The 19,914-nt window shown below is 47.3% G+C and overlaps 1 protein-coding gene across 2 annotated transcripts in view; it reads right to left on the reverse strand.

The window, feature by feature from the left end:
• Smyd1 (SET and MYND domain containing 1) overlaps positions 1-19,914 on the reverse strand; it is a 48,365-nt gene that overhangs the window by 22,347 nt on the left and 6,104 nt on the right. For both annotated transcript variants that reach the window (XM_028860220.2, XM_028860219.2), the window contains exons 2-4: positions 4,508-4,684; positions 2,645-2,858; positions 1,242-1,372 (exon numbers count right to left, since the gene is read on the reverse strand). In XM_028860220.2, the coding sequence (XP_028716053.1) occupies positions 1,242-1,372; positions 2,645-2,858; positions 4,508-4,684 (522 nt within the window). The remainder of the gene's footprint in view (positions 1-1,241; positions 1,373-2,644; positions 2,859-4,507; positions 4,685-19,914) is intronic.

A 19,914-nucleotide genomic window follows, 5' to 3' on the forward strand; every position in this document is an offset into this window, starting at 1 on the left:
AAGAGGGCACTTAGAGAAGAGCCATCCCGAAGTTGTGCATGGCCAAACATGATTCACTCTGCTAACCAGGCTAAACCTGAGCAACACACCCTCTCAGAAAGACTCCGTGAGGTCTAGGGCAACTATGCTGGAGGCTTAGACAGAGAAACACAACCTGCTAGAAAATATTATTCTCAGAGTCCAAAATAACCTTCCCGATCTTTGTCACCGTTCTCAACAGCTTTAGATGCTGAGGTCAGAAACAGGAAGGAATTAATAAATCACAGTCCTGGTTTATGTTGCCACTTTAACCTAATTCTCAGCTGAGACCCAGAAGTCACTGTCCCTGGCTTTGAGGAAGTTTTGGGTGGGAAAGCTACTGACGGATGGCTCAGAATTAACTTGCATGGTTATGACACCTTCTTAACAAATAAAGGCAATGCACGCTGTTCAGGCTCCACCCTCCAGATCTCCCCAGCCTGAGCCATGCACAATCAGGCCCCAGGTTATTTATTGATCCCTTTCCTCTTGTGCCCCACTCCCAAGACCCAAGTGTTTGCCCACGTGTCTTTGATCTGTGCCTTCCTGGGGGCAAAGGGCTGGACTGCATCACCCAGGTTCCTTTGCTCTTTGGCTTCTGGGTGAGGTTAGCCAAGAGGAGGAGAACACGGTTGGAGCTGTTATCCCGTAAGCCCAGCAGTGACTAGCTTCTGTGCAGGCACAGCTGTACCACACAGACTTCAGCCAAAGGAAACGTATCATGGCTCAGACGTTCACCGGCTGCAGCAAGAGCATTCTCCGTCAGTCTGCTAAGTCTAGGAACAGTTTTGTGTCCTCAGCAAGGAGCCCCTTGTCCCTGATCCTTCCTAAATCCTGCCCACACACTGGTAAATTGTCCTTTCCTTAAATTCTGTTTGAGTAAACTATGTGAACGTGCTCTCTAATTTCTTGTGAGACCTTAGCTAGCATAGGATCCTTCTTTGGTGCTTTGGCTCTCGGTAAATGATCCCAAGTTTTAGAACAGGAGTTAATGATTTATCCAGCACATCCAGGCAGCCTCAAAGAACTGACCAGGTAGAAGCCTTTGACATCCACCCCAGGGCCTTCCTCTCCTCACAGTTAGTCTGAACCGAGACCCTGAGTTGCTGAACATTGGATATCTATGGTAGGTCAAGTCCAGAAGTCTGACTTGGGTTGAAGTCAAGTGGAAAACTGTGTCCGATCTATCCCCACTGCACAAGCCCAGACAAAGGGGCACTCACTTGCCATTGTTGAATATGACAGTGCAGTTGGGCCAGCAGTCGTGATTCACCAGGCCCAGGTTGGGGAAGATGCCCACGCCCACTGCCTGGAGGCCTCGCTGGTCACTGAGAGTGAAACCGTTGCAGTTGATCTAGCCAGAGGACAGGAGAAGAGTCAGTCAACAGACACATTTCCAGCACAGAATATCACCCTATGTGTTGAAAGAGTTGGAAAAATAGAGGGCCCTCTGCTTGAAATAAAGGAGTCACAAAACCAAGCCAAAAGTTGTGAATCTGGGAAAGGAACTGGTAAGGATGGGGGAAGGGATGGTAACCCAGATAGGAAGGAAACAATAGGAGTGGGGCAGGAATAATCAGAATATATTATATGCATGTATGAAATGGCGAAATAATAAAATTGATCAAATTTTTTAGAGAGAGCCCATTCTCATCCTGAAGATGTAAACCAGAGTCTGTCAATACTTTCCTGTTTTCTATGACTTCAAATGATCCACAAGATGAGTGCCCTGAAGGGAGTCCTGAATGAGTCCCACGTTTATCAAAGCAACTGCCACTTTGACACTTCCAGGAGTTCTGGCCTAATAAGGCCACAGGCAGGAAGGCCGGTTCCTCAGTTCATCTCTAGTCTCAGGAGTCCTTTTCAATATCCATAATTTAGTTTACCTCTCCATGCTTTGTGGTGTGCATGTGTACGTGTGTACGTGTGTACATGTGTGTGTGTGTGTGTGTGTGTGTGTGTGTGTGTGTCCAAAGCAAATAAGAGCAAATACTCTGAGCTAAGAGAGGTGGCACACACCTGTATCCCAGCACTCAGGAGGTGAATACAAGAAGTTTTGGGAATTCAAATGTCAACCTGGGCTACATGGCAAGACACCTAGATAGACAGACAGATAGATAGATAGATAGATAGATAGATAGATAGATAGATAGATAGATAGACAGACAGAAAAATGAAGAAAGAAAAATATGGTGGGATAAAATGGCATCGTTTTAAGTTTCTTTCTCTTCCAGACTTTTGGTCTTCTCTCCTCAACCTGCCAGATTGCTTCTGGAAGCTTCTTAGTTGGATAACACCCAGTGTCACTGTGGCCCCTCTATTATAAGAAATCATACTGGAAGATTCTAGGTTTATTTTAATGTGATATTTAGGAGTCTGCCTCTGGGTTCAGAACCAGAAGAGGCAGTAGGTATTCCTACTATACCTGAGAAGCAAGAGGGCAGACTTCATGTCCCTGGCTGCCTGGGCTAGCGGCCATTGTCATGGAAACAGAAGCCACTGTCCAGGGCAGCTGGGGGTTCCTTCCATCTGAGAAACCCTATCTTCCCGAAGGGGAAGAAGGGAAGCCGGAGGAGACAGACACAGAGGACAGAGCAGGGGAGCTGGAGGGGACTCAAGGCCATACCACGCCAAAGATGTGTGAGATGTACTGCATGCTGAACTGCTGGCTCTGTGGCGGCCAGTACTGCAAGAACGTGTCCACGTCCACCCGGAGTTCCTTCTGCTCCTCTTCCCCAAAGTGCTCCACGTGGTTCTGCAAGTCATCCACCGACACCAGGCAGCCCTCTGTGAGCCCAGTGCCCTCTCTCTCCACCCGCCACATGATGCGGGCTGCCAGCCTGGGAAGAGAGGGGAGGACAGCATTCGAGAGACCGAGACACACTCGTCATTCATTCACCCATTCACTGAGACACACTCATCATTCATTCATTCATTCACTCACTCTTTCAGCAGGCACCAGTGCCTACTGCATGCCAGGCACAGTGTCCGCCGGAATGGACTTCTTTCTATCCAGATGCGTCTTGCTCTGTGTGAGATTTCACTAAACAAGAGCATTTTCAAGTCATGCTCAGTGCTATGCAGAAAGTAAAAGAGTGACGTGATGGAGAAACTGGGGAGAGGAAGCTACGGTCATCAGGGCTGTGTGAACCAGGAAATACACCTGAGCAGTAACTGGACTGGCAGGAGCCAAGTCACGTAGGGTCTAGGACACAGAGACATGCAGCATCCTGGGTCTTGGGCCTAAATCCTGAGGGAGGCAAGGCAAAATAGGACAGGAGGGGACTCTAATGACCTTTGGGTCTAACACAGAGGGGGGCACCTCACTCCCAAGGGCTTCTTTGTGGACTGTTAGACCCTTAGTGTCACACTGTCACCTGCTGACTCGGGGTGGGTGGTCCAGGCAGACATGATCCTGCAGGGAGAGATTTCTCCTCTTGCCTAGCACAGTGCGGGCCCTATTTCTTTCTGTTGGGTCAGAATTAGTCTTAGAAATGTGCCCTTCTAGGTTCTCCAGGTACCTGGGAATCAAAAGGTTTCTACGCAGAGCCCAGGGCAGCATGGGGGAGAATAATGTTCAGGATAGGGTTGGGGAAAGGTCAGTAGCTTCTAAATCCCAGGGATATGGTCCCAAGAAGAGAGAACAATGGGGGACAGATGTCAAGTCAGTAATAGATGTGATCTGTGGGAGCTGTGCAGAGGAAAGAGGTCGGGAGATGAAGTCATTCAGGGTCTTGAAGAATATGACTCCAGTAGATAAAACAAGGAGGCTGGCGAGGCTGACAGAATTTCATCCTGTAGATTCCTAAAAGTTCCCAGGAGATGACTCCATCCTTGATTGTTATACCCTGTATGCCCTGCAAATGCTTTTAATTATCAGTACCCTCACCCCCTTTGCTCCTAGGTCATTATGGCTTCTATATGTTCCCCCATATCCCAGCACCAACACCTTCCAGAAGAGCTACCAGCACTTGGGAGCTCTCAGCTGGAACTCTCACGCTAGGTCCTGAGGTTCCTAGCAATGGCCCCATGTGAAGGTCTGCATCATTAACTCAGGTGCCTGGGCTGCAGGAAGGACCACTGTATGGTGAGCTCAGTGAGTTAGAAAATCACATCTTAAAAGAGACTCATGCTATTAAGCTGCAATGCGTCTCATCAGAGCTTCATTTTTATTCTTGTTCTCCAGAGAAATCAGAAACCCTGATTTTTCACATGTAATTGTCTAAATCTCAAAGTTTGGAAGATCAGTTTTTTAAATTAAATATTGAGGAGCTATGTGGGGGGCCTATGGGTCTCTCTAGGAGCTACCATTTGGAATCACTGCTATAGACACCCAATGTCCCTCTGAAACCTAAAGGAGACAGTGGGATAAAGGAGCTGAGACATACACACTCAACCTGGCATCCTGAGGGCTGGGAATGCTGTCACCTCTGTCGTCCCAGCCTGACATTTGGAAGTCCCACTCCCTGCCACGGGGACCAGCTCTGACCTGATGTTCTCATTGGGCACCTTCCCGTATCTCTTGATGGCGGAACACTCGTTCTTGTGGTTCAGCCAAGCATCCTTCTGGCACGTGCGGTCGCAGTAATGGGCGAACTTGCACTGCCCACAGCGGTGGAGTTTCTCCTGCCTCTTGAAGCAGGTGTGGCACACAAAGTTAACGAGGCTGCAAGCGGAGAGAGGCGGGGAATGAAGTCAAGGAGAAGTGCTGGGACCGGAAGGATGGCTCAGCAGTTAAGAGCAAATACTGCTCTTGCACAGGAGCCAAGTTAGGTCCCAGCATTCACGCGGGTGCCCATTACCACCCGTAACACCAGCTCCAGATTACCACCCGTAACACCAGCTCTAGGGCATCTGCCGCCTCTGGCCTCAGAGGTCACCCACTTTCACATGCACAAACACACATTCCCATTGGTTGTGGTGGCGCAGACTAGTAGGATTTGCTGAAGGAGGCAAAGGCAGAAGATCGTGAGTTCGAGGCCAGCCTGGGCTATACACATTCGCATAATTTAAAAAATTTTTAAAACCTCATTTTTTAAAAGAGGGGGGTGCCTTTGCTCATATTTTGTTGCAAATAACACATTACCACAAACTAGGTAAGCTATAGAGGAAAGAGATCTAGCCTGGCTGGATGGCACACCTGAAATCTCAGCACTCGGAAGACAGAGACAAGAGGTGGAGAGTTTGAAGCTAGCCTTAACAACAAAAAGGAGAAAGAAAACAGATTACGTTAAAATCATCTGCTCAAGAACTAATTTCATCTAGAAGAGACATTTAGAATGAGAACTTCATTTTGAAAAGTGGAAGTCTAAAATTCAAAATGAGAAAGGCCATATTCTGAGCCAGAACTGGAACCCAGGTCTCCCACCTGCCAGTAATGGGCCCTTTCCGTGAGCCCTGCTACGGTTTGGGTGCAGTCAAAATGGGTGAGCTGTAGTTCCCATGTGAAGTATTAGGACAGTGCAGCCAACTAGACTGTGTGTTTGGAGGTGGGGCCTTCGGGAGGGAGGGTTAATCAAGACCTCACAGTAGAGCTACTCTCCATGTATGCATTTGGCGTGGGCTACTGCAGTTCGCCTGTAGCATGCTCAGCACAGGCAAGGTCCTGGGTTCAACCCCTAGCACAGTATTAATAATAATAATAAGCTGCAGACATGGGCTCAGTGGATAAAAGTGTTTGCCGCCAAGCCTGATAACATGAGTTCAATCTTCAGGACTCACAAAGTAGAAGGAAAGAATTCCTGCAAGCTGTCCTCTGACCTCCATATGCACATTGTGGCATGCTAGAACACATATGTATACACACACACACACACACACACACACACACACACACACACACACACACCGGAGTTCTTGTCCATGGCGGTTGGCCCCTTGCTTTTATACCTGTGTCAAAACGCTAATTCATGACAGGAGTGCCTGGCAGAGGAAGTCACCACCTTCTGCAGCTGGGCAGCAAATGAGAGAGCAGTGACCCGGATCTCAGCACCCGCTTCACAGGCGCACTTCCCAATGACTTGGCTACCTCCCATCAAGCCCCTCCTCCCAAAGGATCCGTTACTCCCAGCAGTGCCACCGGCTGGAACCAAGCCTTCAACACCTGGACCTTTTGGGAGACAGCCACGGTCTAGAATTCTGCTGCCCCCCTGAAGGCTCATATCCATCTCGCAAAGCATCCAGTCCACCTCCATGATAGGCTCTGACAAACACTGCATTAAGATAGGCAGCATGTCTCACTGCCAGAGGGCCACTCGGGGCACTTGGTTGTCTAACTGGACGGGGAAGCTTCACATTTATTCCAGCAGCTTTCAGTGTGGCATTCCAAAGTGTCAAGGTCATTTTGAACTGTCTGGTCATCTTTTATACTGGTATCCGGAACTTGGAGTCATGCACAATTCTGAGAGCCTGACCTAGGTTGGGAAAGAAGAGGGACAAGTGCCTGCCTCTGGCTCAGAATACAAACTTAAGTCAGGAAGGAAAAGGAATGGACCAGGAAAGGATCCGAAGAGGTACGGGTTAGATGTAGACACAATCATGTTGTCTTGTCACTTGTAACTCCACAACTATCTGCTCAGGGGCCCCCTTGGACTGCTCTGATAGCTTATTTCCAAATTGATATTTTAGAACATTCTAACAGCATCTCCTCACATTTTTTTTTTTTTCGATAACATTTAAGGGTTAGTGAGATGACTCAGCTGATGAAGGCACTTGCTACTAACTCTGTAACACTAATCTTAAAAAATAAAAAACCCTGGGGGTTGGGGATTTAGCTCAGTGGTAGAGCGCCTGCCTAGCAAGTGCAAGGCCCTGGGTTCGGTCATCAGCTCCAAAATAAATTAATTAATTAATTAATTAATTAAAAACCCAGAGACACGGTGAAATCTGAAAGATCAGAGAAGCAGAACAGCCAGCCACCAGCTTACCTCTACAAAATCCTCAGCCTCAAGAGAGAGAGTTCCCGTTTCCTCACACCTTACATACCTTTCTCTGTCCTGCCATATTACTTCCTAAGATTAAAGGTATGTGCCACCACTGCCTGACCTCTGTGTCTAATTTAGTGGCTGGCTCTGTCCTCTGATCCCCAGGTAAGCTTTATTGGGGTACACAATATATCACTACATAAGCCTGATGGCTGAGTTCAATTCCTTGGTCCCACATGATCTAAGAGAAGTACCCACTCTGGCTGCCTGTTCCCTGAATGCCATACCTCCAGTGGGTGAGACTTTATCAAAAGCAAAAGCAAACCAAACCTGGAATGCTCTGCTGGAAACCAGAAGCGTTACAGCCCCATTTTCTCATTGTTACAATGGCTGCTCATTTCTTATCTTTGCTTTTTGAGAAATTGTGTGTGTGTGTGTGTGTGTGTGTGTGTGTGTGTGTGTGTGTGTGTGTGTACCTCTATTCGAGTATGTGCACTAGAATTTGGGTAGCATGACATCAGATCATTTGGAGCTAGAGCTGCAGGCATTTGTGAGCCACCTGATGTAGCTACTAGAAACTGAACTTAGGTCCTCTGCAAAAGTAGTACACACTCTCGACCCCTGGGCCATCTCTCCACCTCGTGGTTTGTTTTTTGACAGGGTCTCATATAGCCCAGGCTAACCTCCAATTGACTACATAAGTGACCTTGAATTTCTGGTCTTCCTATTCCAACTGCAAAGTGCTTTTGACTGCTGTATGTGTTGTCTGTACCAAGGATGAACCAGGTGTCCTGCCCTGCATTTCTCTGGTCCACACAACCTGTGGCTTACTGGGACAAGGTTTCCCAGGCTGACACAGATGGAAGGAACGCGCCTTAACTGGCACTGCCTCTAGGTGCCCATGAACTGACTTAATACTCTTTGAATAGAGCACAGTTACAAAATGATCTGCTTGCCACGAACTGTCACTATGTTTTATCCCTAGAAATAAGTGACCCAAACGTCTTCAGAGTCACTTTGACCAGGAGAAAGCTGTGGGCAGATCCCTGAGGTTCTCACCCACGGCTGAGAAACTGGGGAGCATTTACAATCACTCACTAAGCCGTGAATCAAGATCCCTACCAGCTCAAGAATATGTCCTCGTGGTGCTGGTTAGTTTGAAGTGTCAACCTGACGCAATGCAGAATCATCTGGAAGTGGGTCTCAATGAGGAGTTGGCTAGATCAAGCTAGCCCTTGGGGATCTCTGTGGAGGACATCTTGACAATGAATCGGTGTAAGGAGATGTAACTGTTGTGTATGATATCGTTCCTTAGTGGGGGTGGAGGGGTGGGTTCCGAACAGTATGAAAAGAGAAGCCAGCCGGCCGAAAGCAAAGGTGTGTTTACTCTTCTTTGCACTTGACTGTGATGGGATTGAGTTCCTGCCCTGGTTTCCCTGAAATGATGTCATTTTTAAGCCACGCAAACCCTTCTTCCTCCATGTTGTTTTTGTCAAGGTATTTTATCACAGGAACAGAAATGAAACCAGGACGTTGTTCAGTTTCAATCCAGGGACAAACGGCTGAGGTGACTGTTAAAGATATCAAACCGGACCTGACTTCCAGATTCTCCCAGCATCCCTCAGTCCCTACCTGTTACAGAATATGGCTGGCATACCCCACCCTCCACCCTGAACTCTCCAGTCCAGGGGCCAGGCTGCCCTTCCCTGAGAGGCTTTTTCGTACTTAATCCAGACATTCTGGTTACCTGCCCCTCTTTGTACCTTTGACCTCCAGGCACATGGTTCCCTCTCCCCCTCTCCCTTTCTCCTTCTCCCTCCCCCTCCCCCTCTCCCCATGTGGCTCAGTCATGATCACTCTAGACTCTCCCAGATGTCCCTGCCTCTGCCTACCCTCTTCTTTCATCGATGATAAACTTTCTTCTCTGCCATACCTAGGAGCAGTCATGTCCTTTCCTTTCCTTTCCCTTTTCTTCCTTCCTTCCTTCCTTCCTTCCTTCCTTCCTTCCTTCCTTCCTTCCTTTCTTTCTCCTTCATCTGGTGCCAAAGCCATGGGAATGGCTTCAGTGTCTCCCCAAGGAGCTCTGCCGCTCTGAACCAAGCTGCCAACCTGACTCTCCTAAGGTATGTACGGATCATTTGCTTCTGCTGGGTTTTGCCATCACCAGATTTGATTCTAGAATCTGATTCTTCAACCGCATCTTCCCTCCACCGTAACTATCCATCCACTTCTCCTCGCCTCAGTAAGTGTCCCCTCTCTCTACTATGCCCTTTTGGGCCGCCCACCAGGTGGCCATCTCCCTTCTGCACCCTTTTAGGGTACCCATCACATGGGCATCTCCCTGCTATGCCCCTCAAGGCCCCACCACGCGGGCAATTCCACTTCCTAAGACACTTGTTCCTCCCCAGCTGTTTCCTGCTCTAACCACGTGTCTCTCTTTTCTACCGGGTAAGTGTCGCTACAGAGCTCCCTGTTTTGTTTTGTTTTGTTTTGTTACTATGAAAGCCACACTGGTGTGCCAGGAAGCTTCCTCTTGCCCTGCTAGACCCCGATCACACAGAAAGGGATGCCTGTCTTTGGAGATTTGGGACGTTTCTCTCTGACAAGTCTCTCAGTCCACTTGAGGATGGCCCGGATTGAAATCCTTGTTACCATGGCGCTTACCCCTCCGCTCCTTCCTGGAACTTCCTCACCTCTTCGGAGGAGCTGCCTACTAAATTCCACAGCTTATCCACAGGCTCTGGGGTCTTCTATCTTTTCCTTGCCCACTACCCCATGGCGCTACCTGCTCTCTCTTTGCGTGCACTCTGGACCTGTCCGTTACAAGCTCCCCCTAGGAGCGCCCGCTAAGCTTCTCTATCCCCTGGTGGCTCCTGTGGGCGGAGTTCCGGCTTGTTCCTCCTTGTCCTTATGGCTACTCTGTCTCTTAGCTGCTTAATTCTCCCTATGGCAGAGTGTGTGACCATTCCTCCTTTTCTCCTTGGACTCAATTCCTTTCTCGAATGCAGAAATGTTCTTCTTTTTTTCTTTTTAATGTTTAAAGTATCTTTTTTAACTTTTTATTTATTCTTTTATCTTATTATTTTATTTATGCTTTGTGTCTTTCACATCATGCATCTCGATTCATTTCCCGTCCCTGTGTATCCATCCTCTGCCCTTGCAGCACCTCTACCCCCAGATAAAATTTAAGAGAAAAAAGAAAAAAAAGGGGGGGGTTGTAGTGTGTCATAGTGAGTCACACAGTTTATCCTTTAGTCCTTACATCTTTACCTGCAAGTGTTCATATCAAAGAGTCACTGGTCTGGTTTGAGGCCTCTGATTTATGCTACACTATCATGCTGGGCCCTCACTGGGACTCTTTTTGGATATCCTGTTGTTGCCCCGAGTTGCGGAGATCCTGCAGCTTTGGGTCTGCGGACCCAGCAGACCACAGATGAGGTGGATACCGGGGTGGGCCAATCCATAGCCCTGGTTCTGGGCTCTCCCTTGTCCTCACCACTAGGGTGAGCTCTTCTGCACTGCCCCTGCGAGTTCACCCTTTGAATCAATGAGCAAGGGTCAGGGACAGTTCTCTGGCTTTCATGTCCTCAGGGTCAGACCTCCTGCATCTACATCTTCAAGGCCAGCTCTACTGTGCTGCCCCAGCGCTGCATGGGGGCCACTCTCCGGAGGGCTACAGCTCATGAGGGGCGGGCCAGCTCTCCTGCTCTTGGGACCTCAGGGCCAGCTCTCCCACCTGCCTCAGGCTTTGATGAGCAGGGGAGAATGGGGATGGGGTGGGGAGGGGGTCAGAGACTTTCTTAAAGCCTCACTTCACTGTCTTACTGAAAATGGCTTGGCCTTAATATAGCTCGATGGCCAGAGATGGCACATCCGAGTTCCAAATTCTCGCAGATTGGAACAGCTCCTGCCACCGCACAAGCAAGTGATCCCAAGTCTCTTATCTCTGAGGCGCTACAACTTTCCCCTCTTGCATCTCTTATCTCAATGATATCTCCGTCCTTTGCTCCTAAGAAATCTTTTAAGACTATTGTGTAAACAGTCTTTATCTTGAGATTGTAAATTCACTGGATGTGGCTAAAAGAATCTGTAAAACCTGTAACAAAAACTCAACTCTGGTTTAGAATACATTGTGTATGTAACTTGGATTTCACGCTTATTTAAGAAATAGGTCTACTTAGGAAAACATGTCTTAAATAGCAACCATCTGGGTCTCCTCCATTATCAAGATATAAGCAGCAACCTGACTGGTAGCCATCTCTACTCCAGTTAAAGATCACATGCCTTGTGAGTTCACATCTTAAGATGACCACGTGGCATAGAGCAACATCTCAGTCCTCCTGAGCTATTCCTTTATCACTGTGTCTCTTTCTAGACTAGAGAAGCAACAAGTCTCCAAAATATTTTGGACTAGCATGGATTCTTGTATGATGATAAAAAGTTAAGGTTACATTTGCTACAACGTACTATATACGTGATCTGTGTGTGTGTGTGTGTGTGTGTGTGTGTGTGTGTGTGTGTGTATGCAGGCACAAGTTCTCCACACATTATCCCACCCTGCCCATCCCATGTCCCAAGACAAGACTGGGCCAGGGAATTCAAGTTCTCTCTTCTCCAGTGCCCTCACCTCCCCAGGCAGCCATGGGAAAGGAAGACAGCTGGGTAGGGAAACCTCTATTTGGGAACAAGGACACTTCCCTGACAGAAATGCCACCACCACTCCCTTATCCCCCAGTGATGGAGAGTGTCCAGAAGACACCAGGTTCCCAAATTCCTTTTGGATTCCAGGAGAAAGGGCGCTCACTCCAGCTGGGTGTCCTTCAGTGAGGCTCGTCCTCCAGCCCTAACTTCTGTTCCCAGGAGGTAGTAATTCCCGTTTTCACCAGACTTCACAGTTTTCAAAGTGAGGCTTCTAGCCATTCTTCCTAACTTTTTGTATATTTATGTGTATGGATGTTTTGCCTGCATGTGTGTCTGTGTAGCAGGTATGTGCATGGTGCTCACGGGGGTCAGAAAAGGGTGCCTGTCAGACCCCCCGGAACTAGAGTTGTACAGACTGTCGTGAGCCACCATGCAGGTGTCAGGAATTGAACCCAGAACCTATGGAAGAGCAGCTAGAGCCCTTAACTGCTGAGCCACCTCCCCAGTCCTGCTCCTTCCTTTCTAATATGCTCTTTAGAGTGCTAGTGATCACTGTCTTCACAGGGATATTGGTCTCATAAATCCCTGTTCCCGGCCACTGCTCCCAGAATACAAGGCAGGCGCCGCTTTGGTAGAGGCCTGGAGTACTCTCTGCCCTGGAGGAATGTCTCCAGTCACTCCTCACTCTGCAGCCCTGTCCTGGGGTCTGTCATCTGTCAGAGTCAAGAGCGGTAGAATGGCAGCTGTGTGCCGCTCCTTGTATGGGAATAACGAGCCATAACAGATAAATGCAGAGACAAGGTGTCTGCACGTGGATGAACACCCCTGAAAAAATACCCTGGAGCCAACAGGGCTGAGCCAATGCTTCTGTGTCTCCAAACTGCTTAAAAACCCAGCCTGGGGGCTGGGGATTTAGCTCAGTGGTAGAGCACTTGCCTAGCAAGTGCAAGGCCCTGGGTTTGGTCCTCAGCTCTGAAAAATAAAAAATAAAAAATAAAATAAAATAAAAAAACTCAGCCTGGGTGCTGGAGATGTAGCTCAATTGGTAGATATTTGTCTAGCATACAGAAAGCCCATTCCAGAAAAATAAGAGCCCATCCCCACCACAGTGGGAAGCATGGCAGCAGGCAGGCATGGTGACTGGAGCAGCAGCCGAGAGCTCACATTTAGCACCATAAGTGAACTCCAAATGGAGCAAGTCTTCAAGCTCTCAAAATCTTCCTCTAGTGACATACTTCCTCCAGCAAGGCCAGGCTTCCTAAGCATCCTCAAACAGCGTCCCCAATTGGGACCAAGTATTTAAATGTCCGATAATATGGGGGACGTCTCATTCAAATCGTCACAGGGGGTATTAAAGATAAACAACACATAGATGTTGCTTCCTAGCAGACCCCAGGATGAGCTGGTACATAAACATGTATGAAGATGGAGGTGAATTGCAATAAGAATCAAGGAAGGGAGACTTCATTTCCACCAAGGTGTTGGGAGGCAAGGCATCCAGAAACTCAATCCACAAGATGGCAAAGAGGCATTGTTCTAACTGTCTAAAGGTGGACTGAGTTTGTACCCAGAGAGGTCAAGGTCTTCTGCGAAGAGGTACTGATGGAAGCCAAAGGCCTGGGAATGGGTGGCATGCAGGCACCTGTTGGAAGGGGAGCCCATAGGATGCCCCGTTCTGGGAAATGATGTTGAGAGGTGACCAAACTGCAGAGGCTGGGGGCAGCCACCCAGGGCTGCATCCTCATCCTTTAGGCAAGGGGAGTCACTGCAGGCATTTGCAGAAAGGAACCATCAGAGTAGGTGAGCACATGTGGCTGCCTGATGCCGTCTTTCTGCAGTCCGTGTCGGTCTTTGAGGCATCTCTGGGCCCAGGTCTGTACCGCCTGTTATAAACCTAGGCACAAATCAGGCGGTACAGCATCCTTGTTCAAACATAAGGACAGTCTGCTTGTCTGGCTTTGTTAGTCTTGTCCTGTTTGTTTGTTTGTTTGTTGTTTCCTATAAGGCCCAGGTTGGCCTCAAATATGTGATCCTCCTGTGCTGGAAGCCACAAAACTATACAAAGTAGGATTTCAGCTGATTATGACAAAGCTAATACCTAGAAGTAGCCAAGGGCCTTCCAGAGGTCAATCTAAGGCTCAAGGAATCTTGGTGATATTTGGCTTTTGATTATCAGCCATTTCCTGCTATGAGTTTCTTGTGTGCTATTGTAGCTTTTCCATCATTTATTGGACACCATTTCCCCTCTACTAAAGGAATATTTAGATAACCTTCTGCGCTGACAGCTATGCTCAGCCAGAACCCCAGTTCAAGCCTCCCTGTAATTATCATCATTGGCAGCATCCGGCCAGGTCCATCACCAGATGGAGGAAAGTACCTTATCAGAGATACCTCTGTACTCTCTAATAACAGATTTAAGCATCCAGACTCCCTGTTTGAGAAGGCCTGGCAAATGTGCCAATTAAGCTTAACTTCCTCATTTCCCAAATCTTACCTCTAGTTCCAGATCTCCCTTTAACTATCACAGAGGCATCTAGCTGTGCACAGGTTGCCTAGTGACCGACCACACTTTCTCCCACCCTGCAAATAAATGGCAGATAGCTTGGACAGATAGGAGCCACAGGAAAAAAGAAGTCAGTTTTATTTTCTCCCATTGACCTAGCAACTTACAGATTCTTAACATTTTCTACCAATCACGTTTAAGACTATAGTGGAGCATATAAGATCCCTCTTCTTAGATATTACCCAAATTTAGCCTTTAGTTAATTCATTTCCCCATTAGTCACTTCCCTTTTGGGTTGCAAATGATAATTAACAATTACTGCTCCTCTATGTGATTCTTATCACTACTCCATTTGACCCTGGAAGCCTGGTGGTCACTGCCTGAGGAAAATTCTTACCTGCCTTTATGACCCTGTAGAATTTAAGCCTGGTGACCTTGCTTGACCAGGGACTTGCTATTGCTTGGGTTTATAACTGGATTCCTGGGAGACTTAGGGGGTACATGGAGAACAGAGAGATGGAGAACAGAGAGGGATAAAGAGAGTATGTGTGGACGAGATGGAAGATGAGGAAGAGTCAGATGGGGAAGTGCTAGCTGGGTAAGAACAAGATGTAAAGGACGTAAATGAGGTAAAATTAAGACGAGAGAATTAAGATAGAACTTAGAGGGAACAGTAGATAAATATAGAGAGAAATCAGGCAAGAAAGGAGCTAGACATGAGAGCAGATAGAAGCTGTGTAGAGAGAGAACTGAATTAGAATAATAAAGTGTATGAACTAAGGAATTTCGTGTACATAGATTAATTATCTGCTGCTTATAGATTCTTCCTGGACCCTGAGAGGGGACTATCGAGGGGCTGGACCCCCATAGTCTCCAATAGTCCTTCCTTAACATCCCAAATACTGGAATTATAGGCAGATGTTACCAAGGCCAGCATTATGGTGTGTGTGTGTGTGTGTGTGTATGTGAGAGAGAGAGAGAGAGAGAGAGAGAGAGAGAGAGAGAGAGAGAGAGAGAGAGAGAGAGATGCATGTATGTTGCATGGAAAGACAGAGTTTAACATGCAGTGTCCTCCTCTGAGACATTTCTCACTGCACCTGGAATTCACTGTTTTGTATAGACTGGATGCTCGGCAAGCCCTGGGGATGCTCCTGTCTCACTCCCTGCAAGAGCCAAAGGACTGCCCCATCCTTTCCCATGTGTGCTGGGGATTCAAACTCGGGTCCTCATGTACATGCAGCAAGCACTGAATCCACTGAGCCACCCCACCCACCCACCCCCCTGACTATTTATTTTTAGCATCACTTTTATTAAAGCACCAACTTCCACAAGCCAGAAGAGTGACACTAAGCAGATAAGTAGCAACCCAGAAAAACTCACTCACAGTGCTTCCTAGGAGTTCCCACACAGCCACTAAAGATGATGTCAGTGGCAGCAGCAGAAAAGAGATGCTGCCCAGGACAGAAGAGTGATGCCAGGAGCCAGAGGGAGGTCTCCCCAACCTTAGGGTTCTCCACACAGCATCCTTACAGCAGTACAGGAGCATAGGCCACTTGCGGAAGTCAGAGCAATTACCAGGAAGGCTCTACAGAAAGATGATGTAAAAAGACCAAGTTCAACTGACGTTCCACCACACACCACCCCTCATCCAGAAGAGAGTTCTTCCGCAGCCATGGAAGCCAGGACTCCGTGCGGTAAACAGCTCAGGGAAAGAAAAGCTGAAGCAAGAGAAACAAACCTCACAACAGCTCCTGGGAGAACAGAAGAAAATAAAATCAAAGAAGCCAAAAGAAACAACGAAATTCCAACCAGAGGGAGAGAGAGTGTCCGTCACAAAGAGAAAGGGAAATGATGGAGAAAGCACCAGCAGCCACAGATAAGGTCCTGTTGAAAGACCCTAGCCCTTCAAGCTTACACCCCCAAGCCTCAGGAAAAGAGAAACTCCAAGCACCAGGAAATGAGAAACTAAAAATCTAGTTCCAAGGGCGACCTGACTTAGCCATTGTTCAATCTCCCCTGCAACCATATAACAATGTAAAGAGATTTCTGTTAAGAGATGTGCTCAACTGTGACTGGGATAGTTGCAGGTGTTCCAGGAAGGACCACTGTGACCTTTGTGTAAACTCCACTCCTGCCCTGATACCCCCTTGAGGTTTCAGGAAGAATGTACCTGTTGACGTAACTGTACCCCCTCTGTGATCACTCTGTAACCAGACCATGATCTTGTGAAACGAAACTGTATGGGAATTGTAATCTTGTGGGTTTTGTGGGTTTTTCCTTTAAAAACCCCCATTGGGGCTGCAGTAAGATGTGACTCTTGCTCTCAGGACAAGTTTGCCCTTCTGTACAGAAGCTTTAATAAAAACCTCTTGCCGGGCTGTGGTGGTGCACGCCTTTAATCCCAACACTCGGGAGGCAGAGCCAGGCGGATCTCTGTGAGTTCAAGGCCAGCCTGGGCTACCAAGTGAGCTCCAGGAAAGGTGCAAAGCTACACAGAGAAACCCTGTCTCGAAAAACCAAAAATAAAAAATAAAAATAAAAACCTCTTGCTATTGCATCAACTGGACTGGAGTCTGGGTTCTTGGGGCACCCACTCGAGACCCCCAGATTTTGGGGTCCAACACTGTCTGCAACGGGAGGCCGTCTGCTCTTAGTCTCTCCTTAAAAAGTCATGCCTGTGCAACACTGCGCTGGAATACACCAAGAAAGTTTTAAATGGGTCTGGAGGGACGGCTCAGTGGTTAAGAGCACTTGCTGGCTCTTCCAGAAGACCCGAGTTCAGTTCTCAGCACTCACATCACTGGATGACTCACAACCACCTGTAACCACAATTTAACCCCACAATCTAACACCCTTTTTCTGACCTCTGTGGGTACCCACACACACACACACATAAAGATAAAATAAATATTTTTTAAAAATTAATTCTGAGAACTAGGAAGCAGTATTAGAGAACCATTCTTTTGAGACACACCAACAAAACTGAAGGCTTCTCTCCCAAAATGTGCCCATAAACAGTGGCTCTTCAAAACTATCTTCTCCAAATGTGCCAGGATGTAGATGAACCCAAAGTCTTCTCTTCTAACACATGCCAAAGGCCATGGTCCCCAGGCCCCTCCGTCTACAGGATCTGAAGAGGTAGCTGACTCTGGAAGGGTGCTTTCCAGAGAAGCAGCCCCCAAACCAGATGTGCCGGAAGGCTGTCTTCTTGACGAACACCAGGAAAGAGCTGGGCAGAGGCGTTCCCTTTGGAATCAGATCGGGATAGCCGCCTCCCACGTGTGTATCACGGCACGGATGCACCCACATTCACACACAGAGAGACACACAGACACACACAAATAAGAAAATCATACCACACATCTCAGCGTTTGCTCCACAACAGCTCTCCAGGGTGAGATGATGCTCACACCCATAGTCACACCTGGACACGTTCTGCTCTCCAGCTGACACCCCTCATTCTAAGTTCATGTCACACCCACAGGAGGGAATGAGGAAAAGTGACAGCATTCTGCCAGGAATTTGTCTTTTTTTTTCCCAGATTTTAAAGGCAGCCATTGCTGGTCTGTGATCCCAAATACTAGGGAGGCAAATGCAACAGGATCTAGAGTTCCTGGACAGTCTGTGCTACACAGTAAAACCCTGTCTCAAAATATTAAAAAATGGGGCCAAACGTGGTGGCACACACCTGTAAGCCCAGCATTTGGAGGTAGAGGCAGGAAGACCAGTGGCTCAAAATTGCCTTCTTGAACACAGAGTTCAAGGCCAGCGTGAGCCCTAGAAGACTTGTCTCTAAAAGCTGGTAATAAAATAAAATGTCAATTATTTAGTAAAGTTTAGCAATATAACTCACAGCAGTTTGTGTGGTATGTCAACACATCTTGCCTCTATACCCAAGCATGGCCAAATTAAAGGCATAATTCTACATCTATAAAAGTTATTCTCAACAAGTTTAAACACTGAAGAGAGAAACCTAATGATGTAGTAAACACTTACCTCATTTTTCTGAATTAATTGCTCAAGAATTTCTCTAATCCTGTTATTAAATTATTTCCATTTATAACATTGATTGCCCCCACCCATCCACTCACCAGCTGTTACCAGAGTAGAAGCCACATGTGTGCTACTGTGTATGGCAGGGCTAATCCTGTCTCTCCCACAGGCTTACAAAGAACACGCCAGCTAAAATCCCAGCTGTCCCCACTGGGCCTAAGAAAGCTCATAACTGGTTTGATTTTCAAAAACAGCCTGACTGACAGCAATTTCTTTAAAAGCATTCAACTTTTCTCATGTTCCTCTTTTTTATTTTACCTACACATAGAAATATGCACAACCGCCCTGGGTACTTTCAGTTCTTAACCAGAGTCATTTGGAAGGGATGCTGAGTGGTGGTGGCACACACCTTTAATCTCAGCACTCAGAAGGCAGAGGCATGGAGCTCTCTGTGAGTTCGAGGCCAGCTTGATCTATATACAGAGCGAGTTCCAGGACAGCCAGGGCTATACAGAGAAACTCTGTCTGGTAAAAACAAAAAAAAGGGGGGGGGGGGTTGGGGGGTTGGAATATAGGTCAATGGTATGACATTTGCCTACTATGTGCAGACACTGGGTTCACCCTGTAGCACAGGGGAAAAAAGAAAAAGAATTTAAACGAGGTGGGAGAAGGAAAAGAGGGGGATCTTTGATTGATGTGTAAAATGAATGAAAAATTTTATTGAAGACCATTTGAAAGCAATGAAAGCTATTGACTTTCCCCTTGGAAATAAAAATGACATATGCACATCCACACAAACCTTGACCTTCCACTTGTAGATGTTTCCCTGGCTTAGGATCCATGGAGAACCAGAGGCTAAATTAACTCTAAATTCAAGACACCTGGAACATTATTTATCGTTATTATTATTATCGTCATCATCATCATCATCATTGATGGGGAAAGTTGAGAGGACCGAGGAGAGGGCTCAGCAGTTAAGGCACTTGCTGTTCTTGCAGAGGCCCAGAGTTTGGTTCCCATCATCCACGTCAGGTAGCTCACAACCATCTATAACTCCACTCCTGGAAGTCTGAAGTTTTCATCTGACCTCCTGGGCAACGGCACTTATGTGCACATCACACACACACACAGAGTTGAAGTAGGTGTAGAGCACTTAGGAAGCTGAGGCAGGAGGACAACATGGGTTATATAGTAAAACCTTATCTCAGAAAAGGGAGGGAGAATTGAAATTTGGGCGTTCTTAGCACTGCCCTTAGTCAGCATCGCTGTGCCTTTTTATATTTGATATTAGATTAAAATACTAATCAGCATGAACTCCATTTCATTAGCTCAGCGCCCCTCTCTTGCTGCACGTTAGCCCATTGCAGCCCACAGAGTTTCAGACTGTTAGCTCTTTTGGGTCATGTGAGTCCGTTCCCTTCTGTTCCTGCTTCTGTGCACAGCATCCTCACCAAGTCTCCCTCAGCAGATAGGGAAGGGCCTGGAGAACCGATCACCCTCTTCATCTCTAGACAGAACTTCCAGGACCCTTCCGATTAAAAGCAATGACAATTCAGTGTCAAGGGTTTAAAAGAATCTAGGTATCCCTAGAAAATACTTGGGGGCCTGACATCTTTTAATGAAGTTAAATATTTTTATAAGCTAAAATTTGTAAAAAGCAGAGTGAAAAGCAGTAACAATTTTAAAAGCAAATTATAAGCCAAGTGTGGTGGCATATGTCTTTATCCCCAGCACCTGAGAAGTGGAGTCCAGAGGACCAAGAACTGGAGGCCAGCCTCAGCAGAGGGTGAGTTTGAGGCAAGCCTGAGCCACAGGAGCTCTTAAATAAACGAAGCA

Source organism: Peromyscus leucopus, chromosome 3 (genome assembly GCF_004664715.2).
Source record: "Peromyscus leucopus breed LL Stock chromosome 3, UCI_PerLeu_2.1, whole genome shotgun sequence".
NCBI lineage: Eukaryota > Metazoa > Chordata > Mammalia > Rodentia > Cricetidae > Peromyscus > Peromyscus leucopus.